The sequence below is a fragment of the Semicossyphus pulcher genome, unplaced genomic scaffold (genome assembly GCF_022749685.1).
Source record: "Semicossyphus pulcher isolate SPU_LCO1_2020_fin unplaced genomic scaffold, fSemPul1.0.p SCAF_1, whole genome shotgun sequence".
In the NCBI taxonomy this organism is placed as follows: Eukaryota; Metazoa; Chordata; class Actinopteri; order Labriformes; family Labridae; genus Semicossyphus; species Semicossyphus pulcher.
In genome coordinates this window covers 37,370,258-37,383,155 of record NW_027211603.1, presented here as the reverse complement: position 1 = coordinate 37,383,155, position 12,898 = coordinate 37,370,258, and the positions used below count along the sequence as shown (strand labels likewise).

Sequence of the window (12,898 nt, the reverse complement as noted above, 5' to 3'; positions counted from 1 at the left end):
TCTCTCTCTCACCCGAACACAAACACAAACACAGAGACAGACAGACAGACAGACAGTAAGACAGACAACATACGGAGGGTTGTCACATTTCCTCTGTCTGAATTGGACTCCAGTACCGCAGGTCCTGCTGCACATGCTCCATTGGCTCCATGGACTCCAGTCACCATCCACATGCTGAGGGATGGGAGTCTTACTGACACACTCGCCTGTCCTGCACCACTGACACACACACACACACACACACACACACACACACACACAGAATGATTTCAAATACACTTCCTTTTTTTCAGCGGGCATCTTCAGTCAGAAGCTGCTGCCTACCTGACAGTATTAGAGAATGGAAGCATAGCTGTACCTTGTCTGCTCCACACTCTGTGCCGTCCAGAGGAGGATCCAGCTTGGTCTTACAGGATGTGTCCCCTTCTACTAAACACCACAGGCCAGCACACATCAAGTGCTGACACACACACACAAACGCACACACACACACACACACACACACAAATATGTGTCAATTCTAAGTATTATGTCAGGGATAATGTACAGTGAGGGTGATCAGAGGTGGCCGAGCAGAAGCCTCTGCTTTAACATTACCCCGCTAATTATACGGCTATTCACTAAATAAATCAATCATTTGAAACAAAACATTGATTTGGAAATAATGATTTTATTGATTTAAAAAATGATTATATTTCTTCCATTGAAAAAGAGTCTGTTTCACTCAAAGCTCACAGCCTGCTCCCCTAGCAAAGGTCTGCCACAGAGAAACAGCAGACCTTAAAATGCCCTGATAGACCAGTCAGAATCAAGTATTTAACACAACTGTGTAATAACTTAACGATCTGAGCTTCTCAGTGACAAAAACAATAACTTATATTGGCCGTACTTTGATCAGGAACATTTGCACCCAATAATTACGTTGCAGCCATTACGGCCTGTTTCACTGTGGCTGCTGGCTGAAACCATCTAATGAAGCAAGTTTGTATCTTTTAATAATTTAGACCCTGAAATATGAGAAATAGGGACAACGTTGAACGACACCAAAGTTCCCTTTTAAAGGCCAATCAGGGAAGTGAAAGATTTTGCACTTTTAGAACATGTGCACCTGCATGTAGACCGGTTTGCACTATAATCCTGCTTACTTTAAATGAAAAGCATGTTTTTCTCTGCAGTGAATGTAATGTAATAATAAATACTATGGACACAAACTGGGAATTCATGCAATATCAGGTTTAACCTTAAAGTAGCAGACTAAATATAGAGGTCAGGGGGAACAACCATGTGCTCAAGACACTTCTTGTTAGTCAACCTCTCAGTTTCACAGTCAAATTACATGCTTAAAGCTCAGAGGGCTTGTGTTTCCTTTGCTAAAGTTATGTATTAAGTCACTACCAGGTGGATTCAAACAGCAGCAACCTACTTAATATCAGGCTTCAGTCACGGAGGTGCTACTGCTGGAATCTCAAGCATTTTACAACAAACAGGGATTACCGCCTCGTGGTTGTTTGCTTCCACCAACACGTGAAGTTACAGTTTACATCCATGAGCGTTTCCCACAGAACAGCTGATGGCTGAGACCGGGGATATTTTTGTATATTGAAAATAAAGAAAATATTACCTCAAAAACAAAACATCAGCATGAGATGCCTTCCAAAGGAGAGGTCTCACCACAATCACTTACAGGAGAAAGTCTCTCACACTCTCTGAGAGTGTGTGTGTGTGTGTGTGTGTGTGTGTGCTTCTCTGCAGATCATGTGATGTGATGGCACCACAGACCTTCTTACCACAGCAGAACTAACAGGTACATGAGGGTAAAGCCAGGTGAGATTTTGGGCTGAACTGAATACAATTCCTGTATATTTCTTAGAACCTTTTTTTAATGCCAACAATTATGCTGCTGCCCTTTTATGGAGGAACTCCTCTTAAAAAGCATAAATATCAAAGGCTACCTGGTTTTAGGAGAGGTGAGAGTTACAAGAAATCTGTTCTGAAAAGTGAAAAACCTGTGACATTTAAAAGAGCAGGACTGATGAAGTGTGTTGTACCTCCATGTCATTGCAGAAAGTAGCATTGGTTCCAAACAGGATCTGGCACTGTTCGTCCACACTGTAGTGCATGCCTGGCAGCTTCGGAGGAAGCCGGACCTGGTAGCGGCTCCTGGGGTCTGTGTGCAGGAGGCAGCCACTGGCTTTGGATCTAAACAAGACACACAAGTGAGGGAATCATACCATGTGTGAACTGTTCTTTTCACTGTAACATCTGAATCCAAATAAGACTAGACACCTAACAAAGATGTGACAATGTTCGTCAATTGTCATTTTGAAAGCAGATGTGGCTGTGGTACAGTACACTCATTGTTCAGGGTTCCAGTGTTAACCACAATCCTAACACTTTATTCTACACTCTTTATTAAAGAGCAGCTCCAGTCATGTTTTAAGACATAGGAAATTATCTGCTTGAAATAATAAATTGTTTCTGATCTGTTTTTTCTGCAAAATACGTTTAATTACCTTACCCAAAAATCCTCCCAAGGTATCTCCTCCTTCTCCTTGAATCTGCATAGGCCCCGCCCACTTCGCACATTTCCAATCAACCCCTCAAAACAAAACACGTCTCTGCCATCGTTTAGTGGCAACTTGTTGAAACTTAGCTCGCTTGAACTGTAGTAATTAGTAGTAGTAACCTTAACGTTAGTAGTCAGCAGTGAGTTTGCAAAAATTACAATGACGGTTACAGCTGGCTCGCGCATCGCATAAGTGGTTGCCATAGGTTACACGTAATGATATGCATAGCGTCACCCCGTCTTTTAACGGGATTGGCTCCTTAGGTCTGTGACGTCTCAAACCTGCCAATCAGAAAACGTGTTGTTCAGCCTGTCCTTGGTACACTGCAGTTTAAAAGCAGACAGGCCCAGCCATGGAGGTGACTGCTGATGTTGTCCCTGATATGTCTTGTAGCACATGAAGAACACCACATGGAGATGTTAACAAGGTTAAACACTTGATTTTACCTGGAGGGGTTCTTTCACATCATGTGTTAACATTAAGTGTTTTTTGGCACTTACTGTGACTCTTTCTACATTTTCCACATACTGTAGAAATGTCAAATTATTCATCTAAGAACATAAAAACATTTCAGCTTCAGTTTTCTGGTTTAAGGTGGGAGACAGAGAAGGTTAGATGGACCCTCGTGGAGTGAGGGAGGTGCAGCAAGACTGCAGCTGGCCTATTTACCAGCAGGGGGCCAGCTTCCTATACTACACTTAAGGGAAAGGAACCGTAGCTATCCAGGCACACATCTTGCCCCGTGGCTAGCAGGGAGCAGGAATTTGCCATTGGTTGGCTTTCTGTCAGCGATCACAGTTCCAATCAAGGATGAGGTTGCCTGCATTCAGATGTGGCAGCAGCAGAATGAAGGCTTTGACTTGCATAATGCTGCTGTCTTGTTCTTGCTCTGGGAAGAGAGGAGGTCCATAACCCTGTGAGCATCAGAACAACAATGGACAGAGGGAAGAGCTGGGACTTCACCCCACATGACTTAACTGGACTCAAAAGATGGGCTATGCTGTGAGAGCTGTAGTGTGGTCTCTGTGTCCTGTTTCATGCATCCAGATGAACAGTGGCGTCCAGGAGGCTGCAAACACTAGAGGTGAGTTGGGATCCCAGTGTCTCTGACTTGGGAGTTGATAAGAGAATGTGTCTGACCAGGATCATGCAGATGAAGGCAGCTTAGGTAATTGATGGAACTGAGCAGCGCTGTAGTCCACAACTTTGAGAATGGCAGTGTTACCAATAGATGGCAGCAGTCTGGTGAGAGAAGTGGGACAAGGTGCGAAGGGGAACTGGCAGAAGTTGCAGTAGGCTGGTGGGAAAATTCTCTGACTGGGACTTGCATGACAAATATTGCAGGAAAGTGAGAAGAACAAACGTTAATGTTAAAGAAACAATGGCCTGATGTTATTTCAACTGTTTGGCTGAGCAGATGTACTCCAGGTTTTCAAGGGTTAATCCAAGCCAACAACAGCTCCTCTGCACCCTCAAAGCAGTCAACTCATGGACGACTGGATAACAGCCAGGAAATCTTAAGGTTCCACATTTTATAGGAAGATAACATGAGATAGAACTTTATTAATCCTGAAGCGCCCGATAGCTCCAAAAATACAGTACAAATGAGAAATACAAAAAAATATACAGTATATATAAGTTAAATTATAAAATATAAAGTGTATGGGTTAATGCAAAAGAGATAATGCCTAAAAGAAAAAAAATATTACAATAGTTATCTATAGTAGTAGGCAGGAAGTAACGATGACAGTTAAAATGACAGTAGTATTGACAGTTATTACATAGTAAGAACTTCTATTGCACAAGATTATGAATTTAAAGTGCATGATATAGAATGCATTTGTACACAATAATTAACAAAAGATTATATTGCTCCTGATTCTGCACATGGTACCAATAAATAAGTGGAAGCATTGCAGATGATTATGCATACTATAAATATCAACATGAAAACAAAAACAAATGTTGTACATACATAGTGAACATCATATAACCTGATATTAAAGGTGTTATTGCACATGATATCAGAAGTTGGACATGGTGATAAATGGTGCTCCATTTTTCCTCCTTCTGAACAGGCAGGAGTTATACAGTCTCATGGCCACAGGTAGAACAGACTTCCTGTTGCGCTCTGTGGTGCTCCTAGCGCTAAAGGTGCTCTGGTAGGACTCCAGTGTGGCATGCAGGGGGTGAGCTGTATTGTCCATGAGTTTCCTCAGCATCCTCCTCTCAGACACGTCCACTAGGGACTCTAGTTCAACTCCTAGGACAGAGCCAGCCTTCCTGATGAGCTCACCGAGTCTGTTAGTGTCCCATGTCTGCAGACATTGAAAGATCTGAGTCTCCTGAGGAAACACAGACGGCTCTGACTTTTCTTGTAAACCGCATCTATATTTTTTGTCCAGTCCAGTTTATTGTCTATGTGGACGCCCAGGCACTTGTATTCATCCACAATGTCCACCTCTGCTACATTGATGGTGACTGGATTTGGACTGGTCCTTCGTCTCTTAAAGTCCACCACCAACTCCTTTGTCTTTGTGATGTTGAGTTGTAGGTGGTTCAGTCCGTACCACTCCATGAACCTTGTCCACCACACTCCTGTACTCGGCCTCCTAATCCCTGCTGATACAGCCCACGATGGCAGATTTGTCCGAATACTTCTGCAGGTGACAGTACTGTGACTGGAACCTGCAGTGTAGAGGTGAGATTGTGAACAGGAAGGGAGACAGGACCATCCTCTGTGGTGCCCCTGTGCTGCTCCCAATGGTGTCTGACATTTGTTGACGTGGTTCCGTAGCCTCACATACTGTGGTCAGCCTGTGAGGTAGTTTGTGTTCCAGGTCACTAGCAGAGCATCCACCTGCATGTCCAGTAGCTTCACCCTGAGCAGGGAAGGTCGTATGGTGTTAAAAGCACTGGTGAAGTCAAAAAACATGATGATCACAGTGCTGCCTGCCTCCTCCAGGTGAGAATAAGCCCTGTGCAGCAGAAAGATGATGGCATCCTCAACTCCAATATGGGGCTGGTAGGCGAACTGCAGGGGGTCCAATGACGGCTCGACGATGGTGTGGAGGTGCTTCAGGACCATCCTCTCCAGTGACTTCATGACGTGTGAAGTCAAAGCTACCAGTGTGTAGTCACTGTGGGTGTTGGGATGTTTTTTCTGAAAGATCCGGGCCCGCTGCCTTTCCAGGGCGAAGGCGGCCGAACTCTCTTCTTACATCAGAGCTAATGTGTTGGATGAATTGGTAGAAGTGGGGGAAGCCCAGGAAATGCTTCAGCCAAAGCTGTGAGAAGAGGGGATGGGCCCATCATTGCTTTTTTGAGTCTATTTGAGTACAAGCATTGACCACAAATCCAAGGAAACACACCTCTGAGACATGGAGCTCGTATTTTTCCACTTTGAGAGAGAGGTGGTTTGCAAGAAGCCTCAACAGAATGCTTCACGTTTCTGCTTGGATGTGAAGAAGATGAGAATGTTATCCAGGATAAAAAACACAGGAATGAAGTTGCTCCCTGAGAACATCAACCAAAAGGTCTGACAATCCCTGATACACAAGGGGATATGGCGTTATCAAGTCAAGTAAGGAAAAGTTCATAGCCCCTAGCAGTCATTCAAAAGCAGACGAGACGAGCGGGAGACAGCACCTGTTTTGGGCCATGATGTCAGTGGGGCGTCAGTGGTTGATAGAATGTCAGATGGTCTTGTCCTTCCACATAATGAAGATGTAAGTACAACAAGGAGTTCGAGTCAGAGAAACATAGATGAGTTTCTCAATTGCTTTTGTCTCAGAGGCCTAATGAGAGGGAGTTAAACCAGGGAGAGGGATGATGCCACAGTCTTTAGGCAATGCACCTAATGTACCATACTCTTTTGCATGTCAGTTTTTTTTTCTTTGGCAATGCAATGCAATGCATCATGCATCTTCTGTAAGACTTGTCTTTTCCAATGTAATCAAACACTGGAGTGCCCTTTGCTGGGCAGAGCAGGGGTCCGTTTTCACTAAAGCGGGTTTAGTGAAAACCCCGGGTTTGTTAACCCTGAAATGAGGGAAACCTCGGGCTTGCCGTTTCAGAAAGAGAGGTAACTTTAACTCTGAGTTGGTTACTATGGTAACTGAGTCTGTGAACCTAACAGATTTAGCAGGTTTTCTTCAGGAAACTCTGAGTTTCGCTCCGTCTCCTCCCTCTAGAATATAAAACCCTCATTCGACTTCCTCGTTCATTCAGCCCGTCTCAAGCGTGTGTTTGAGCGGTTACCGAATTAAAAGAAGAAACGTTGCGTCTCTGTGCTGCTCTGACCGCTTTGCAAAAGTCTTTTATAGTTATGATAAAAAAAATCAAAAGACAAATCTGTGTCAAAGTCATCATTTTTAGATTTCCCACCACCACTGCCGAGAGCACTCAAATAAGACGCCGGAAGTTATTGGAATTTTATTTTTTACTAACACAATTCAGTTTAATCAACATAAATTATAATGTATGTGAAGTCAGCATCATGTTAGGGATAAAGCTAATGCACATTAAAACAGCCACTGAATGATATTTCATTAGTTTAATATTTAAAATATGATTGAAGTGAGGTTCAGCCATGAGCCTGTTCTGCCTGAGCCGCACCTTTGAATGATTTTTGGTATTTTATTTTTAACTGCTTCCATGTACGTTTTTTTCTCCCGCTGGATTGCTCCTAAATTAATATACATTTTAGCTTCCAGTCATGATTAAGTATTAAATAAATAGACCAGTTTAAACTTACGTGTTTAGTTGTGCCGCTTCTCTCTCTTTTGCAGCTGCAGCCGTGTTACTTTATTTTTCTAAAAACATGCTCGTATTCGCTGAACGTCCACGTGAGGATTTCGAGTTCCCCTGATGTGACGTAGGAGGACCTCTTTTTGTGTACCGTTGCCATGGTGAATCGTGGTATGGGGGCTCCATTAATGCTGGCTTATACAGGCCCCACAGAGGGCACTGGCAACACACTGATGCTGTCAGCAAACTTCACAGCCAAGATGTGTGTGTGTGTGTGTACATAACAGAGAGGGAAAGAGAAAGAGAGCTATTCATGGATGTGAGCTTTGTTTATTACTCAGCATCAAAGTGAGAAGATTAACAGCAGCAACTAAGTTTAGCTGGCTGTGTTGTGATTTTAATTATGTTCCTCAGAGAAAAACACTTGACTCTGTAAAGGTCAAAAAGACTTTCTTTGTAAAAGAAAGAACTTACTGCTATTCTTTCCTGATCAGAATCCCGCTTTCTGTGCTGTGATTGGTTTGTACTATTGTGCTGCATGACATTTGCCTTAAAGGCTTTCATCCAGGAGGAGACAGCTGTCCGTGTCCTGTGTAAAAGTCCACATTGATTTATAGTTTTAATTCAAACCATGACATACAAAACCCAACCAAGTTAGTGTCAGGGTCTCAACCTAACCAAACTGCAACCATTTCACAACAATAACAGTATGCTTGGGTTTCGGCAAAGGAACTTCGTGGTTAGTTTTAGGCGGCAACACTTCAAGGTTAAGAGAAAGATAATGATTTGGTTAAAATATTATGTTACATCTTCACACAGGATAGGAACCGCTGTCTCCTGGGTGAAAGTCCTGTGTTTGACATACTGGCTCTTCTATCAGATCATAAGCAAGAAGTATCAAACTGTATATGATAAAAATAATGTAAGCTTATTTATTTATTTATTGTATTTTATTTAAAAGGGACCATGTACAGTTTAAAACAGCTTATACAAGGCTGCCCATGCTACCTGCCTACCTGGCTACTAGAAAGGACCGCAAGGTAGATAGCAAGAGCAAAAACAGATTAAAAGCTAAAGAAATAGTGTTCCAGTTCCTGCCAATATCCAGCAACTCAGCACAACCATTAAGAGGAGTGGACCAACACTCCACAGGCCACAATCAACAACCTGATCAACTATATGCGAAGGAGAAGTGCTGCACTGCGTGAGGCACATGGTGGTCACACCAGATACTGACTGGTTTTCTGACCCCCCTGGACCCCCCCAATACAGTAAAACTGCACATTTTAGAGTGGCCTTTTATTGTGGCCAGCCTAAGGCACACCTGTGCAATAATCATGCCATGTCTAATCAGCATCTTGATATGCCACACCTGTGAGGTGGATGGATTATCTCGGCAAAGGAGAAGTGCTCACTGACACCGATTTAGAGAGAAATAGGCCTTTTGTGTACATAGAAAAAGTCTTAGATCTTTGAGTTGAGCTCATGAAAAATGGGAGCAAAAACAAAAGTGTTGCGTTTATATTTTTGTTCAGTGTAAATGATCTGCAGTTTTTGAACTTATAAGCTTAAGAGAGGAAGGGACTATATAACTGTACGTGGCTGTAAGGTGAGGAAGAGATCACTGTTGAAAACATAATGAAAAGTGAAATTATGGAATAAAATGTGTCACTACCAACATTGACATTGTTGTTAAAAAGTAATATTTTTTTGAATGGAATCAAAAATGAACGATGAAATATAATTTCATATCGAGTAAAAATAAATCTTCAGATTCACAAATGGTTGGTCAAATTTAATATTAAATACTTGTTAAATCCTATTATTACTGTCCTTATGATGTTTCTTATTTCTTCAGAACTGAACTCTTTTGAAAACGCAGAGACCAATAGTGAAATGAGGTTCAGTTTAGTTGAGGTTTTTTCAATATGGACCTTGGTTACGTCTTGCCATGTCTCACCTGAGGAAGTTCTCAAGGTCATCGCGGCTGCAGGAGGACCAGGACAGATCGCTGGGGTTTCTTCCTTTCACCCATTCACCAGACATGATGTGGGAGTGACCAGTGCAGGTGGCGTGGTCATCATCATGGCTCATTCCCATGCTGAAGACAAGACAAGGATACAGACAAACTGTGTCAAAGCGTAGAAGAGCTTGTTCTCAAATAAGGGAGTCAGACAGCTTTCTTCTCATTCCCTATATCTGAAACATTTCTTTTCAAATACCAGTTCATTTATGAAGCACACATATTCATATAAAATATCATCAACAAGTCCTTGTGAGTATATATTTTGTATCCACACATTGTTGCTATGCCCCATGAAATGGAAAAGTACATGGAGAGTAAAAATGAAATTTGTTCTTGCAAAAGCTGAAGTTGAATCAATCCCATGATTCAACTTCAGTCTACGGCCAAATTATTTTGAATTCTGTGAGTGAATATTATCCCGACACACATTTTTGACACCATTATCTTGAATATTTCTGACTTAGACCATGCACAAAAAGTAAATGAGCTGCAGTCAGAGCTGACAAGGCATCTGTGTAACAAAAGGCAGGTCTTGGTGACGGATAAAAATATATAGAAAAACAAGGACGTAGTGTTCATTGAAACAGGGAGGATTCATTCATTTGTGTGCGTGTGTGTGTGTATGTGTGTGTTTATCCACCATGAGCCATGACCTACATTTGCAAGTTAAAAACAACAACCTGTTTTGAAGTCCAGGCACTGAGTCAGAAAGTAATACATTACAAGCGTAAACAATTTTCTTCTGGTTGAAATAAACATGAAATAGACTCTTCATCCACTGCAGAGAAATGTGCAGTGCCTCTAAAAGAGCAGGGCCTTACCTCACACTGTTTGTGTTGTTCTGAGGGGACTCAGAAGTTAGAGATATAATCTCGAAGTTCTCAGCTTTGTTCTATTTGGCGGCACCTAATGGCGATAAAAGGAATTGCGGGTGCATGTGCCCCTATTTAACCAGACGTCCACGGCTGGCTCCCTTTGTTACGTTTGTAACTCTTGATTTTCCTGGCTGACGGTCGCTTTCCTTTTCAGACTGTTTGCTTCATCTGAGCGTCGAGTTTGTTTCTTTTTCTTTGGATTTTCACTTATTGTTGAAGTTGTATCTGTAGTCATCCATCTTTTCTTTGTTTGTTCCACCATAGTAGATTAGTGTTTACTCGCAACACTTGCAGAGAGCGGAAAAGCAGCCGCTTAGCTCGGCCGCCCACCCTCTCTGGCAGACCAACCACAGCTGGCTGATGGAAAACGCGTCACTAACTTTCCACTTGTGATTTTTTTCCAGGTGTCGCCCAGTCCATAATAATACTATATACTGCAAATGTAAAGGCTTTCATCAGTGGGCCATAGGCTCAGTCATCATTGTGTTACCTCATTCAGCGATAGACCGAGACTTAACAGACATTTATTTAAATTAAAGTCTTCGAGATTATTACTTTAAAAAAAGGTCAGCTTGTCATCGTTTGCCTCCACAAACCAGTCAAGTAACAGTTTACATCCAGTGTTTCCCTCAGAACGACAGTGACAAGTGACAACGACTGTGGCGGGGGATATGTCAAAAATAAATTAAAAAAAACATTACCCCAAAACACAACAGCAGCATGGAAGGACATAAAACCAGAGAATGCGCCCCTCTCTCTCTCTCTCTCTCAAAGTTTAGTAAAACATAGTTGTCTGATCCATGGTGTGTGTAAGTGATAATGTACAGCAGGTGGGGCTATGGGGCGAGACAGGAAATCACCCTGTCTGTGTTTCTTTCCATATCACAGCACAAGCTCTGCGTCTGTGCATTATCCCACTCATCACACAGGTACTTACTAAAGAAATCCATAGTTTGACAAAGAACGTGGATTTAGAAAAATAAATGATTAAAACAATTTTATTTCCATAGCAAACTCAGATTAAATCAAGCAAATATCTAATTGGGAATGGATCCACCTTTTAACCTTTGTGTTGCACAAGTCCCCTCTTAATAGAGGAGTGAAACAGAGTGGATTACCATGAAACATATTCATTCATGATCCCAGGGATGAACAGTAGTCACTTTTGAGATCTTTTTTATCCTCAGCTTTAACATTTAAGCAGTCTCATTAACCTCAGCTGAACTTTGTGTCATAGTTAGCCAATATGAGCAAATGCAAAAATGCTGACCTACAAGAGTGATGCCTTTGAATTTTAGAGCGACCTACATATCATTGAGACAGTATCATCCAATATGGACATAATTGGACGTCTTGAGACATGGGTTGGCGTTGAGGGCACTGTACTTAGCTGGTTTTATTCTTTTAAACAGAACCTTCTCTTCAAGGTTCAATTTTAGGTCCACTTTTATTTTCTATGTATGCCCCCACTTGGTGACATTATTCATCGCCACAATCTATCCTTCCATTGCTATGCAGACGACACACAGATTTACCTTCCTCTGAGAACTGGTGACCAAAAAAGCCTAGCTGCTGTTTTTCACTGTCCAAAGGATATCAAATGTTGTCAGAAATCAGAAATCATACTCTTCAACCATCCCAACTCACACATCAATCAGATTGAAAGTTCCCTTGGTCTGCTGTCTTCTAATATCACACCCACTGTAAGAAACTTAGGAGTAATCTTTGATTCAGCTTTAACATTCCAACAACACATCAAGAAAGTCGGCGAGTTTTGTTTTATTCAATTAAGATCTATTTCCAAAATCAAATCAATTCTGTCACACGCCGATCTGGAAAAAGCTATTGACTGGATTACTGTAACTCACTCCTTTCCGGTATCACCCAAAAATCACTCTCTCGCCTCCAACTGGTCCAGAACGCAGCAGATAGGCTTCTTACTGGTTTCAACAGACGACATCACATCAATCCTATCCTTGCCTCCCTTCACTGGCTCCCTGTCCGTCTTAGAATTGATCACTTTAAAAGCTCGTTACATTTTAGAAACACTGACACCTTATGAGCCATCTCGCGCCCATAGATCCTCAGATGGGGGCCTTCTGGTCGTTCCAAAGTCAAGGCTCAAATTGAAAGGTGATCGTGCTGTTGCTGTAAGGGCCCCTCGACTCGAGAATCTGCCTGAGGAGATGAGGCATGCAGAGTCAGTGACTTCTTTTAAATCACTTCTTAAAACTTTTACAGACTTGCTTTTATGTGGTCACCCTTTAAATGCATTTTAAGAATGCTGTTAATCTATTCATCAGTTCTTTAAGTCCTCTTCTGAGGTCCTATTTTTAACATCCTTATTGCTTTTATTTATTTACTTGTTTATCTTTTATTCTTCTTATTTTTCCAAACCTGTTATCTGTTTTATTTCCTCTGATGTGATGTCTTCTAATAATCTTTTTATCATCTTTTATTGCTTTTATTCTTTTATTCGTCTTTTTGAATTTGCATCTTCCTGAATTCCTGTTTTTACTTTGTCTGTCAAAGCACGTTGTAAACATCTGTTATGGAAAGGTGCTATATGAATTATATAAATTGTGATTATAAAATATTTGTTGTATTAAGATATCTGTTTTCCTCTGTAAGAACATACAACAGAGAAAACAAAGCACAATGCACACAGAAAAGGTCTTTCC

General features: G+C 41.7%; 1 protein-coding gene across 1 annotated transcript in view; it reads right to left on the bottom strand.

The window, feature by feature from the left end:
* adamts17 (ADAM metallopeptidase with thrombospondin type 1 motif, 17) overlaps window positions 1–12,898 on the bottom strand; it is a 91,693-nt gene that overhangs the window by 25,901 nt on the left and 52,894 nt on the right. Inside the window, exons 9-12 of the mRNA XM_069657838.1 lie at window positions 9,277–9,417; window positions 2,049–2,199; window positions 359–460; window positions 74–219 (exon numbers count right to left, since the gene is read on the bottom strand). Of these exons, the coding sequence (XP_069513939.1) occupies window positions 74–219; window positions 359–460; window positions 2,049–2,199; window positions 9,277–9,417 (540 nt within the window). The remainder of the gene's footprint in view (window positions 1–73; window positions 220–358; window positions 461–2,048; window positions 2,200–9,276; window positions 9,418–12,898) is intronic.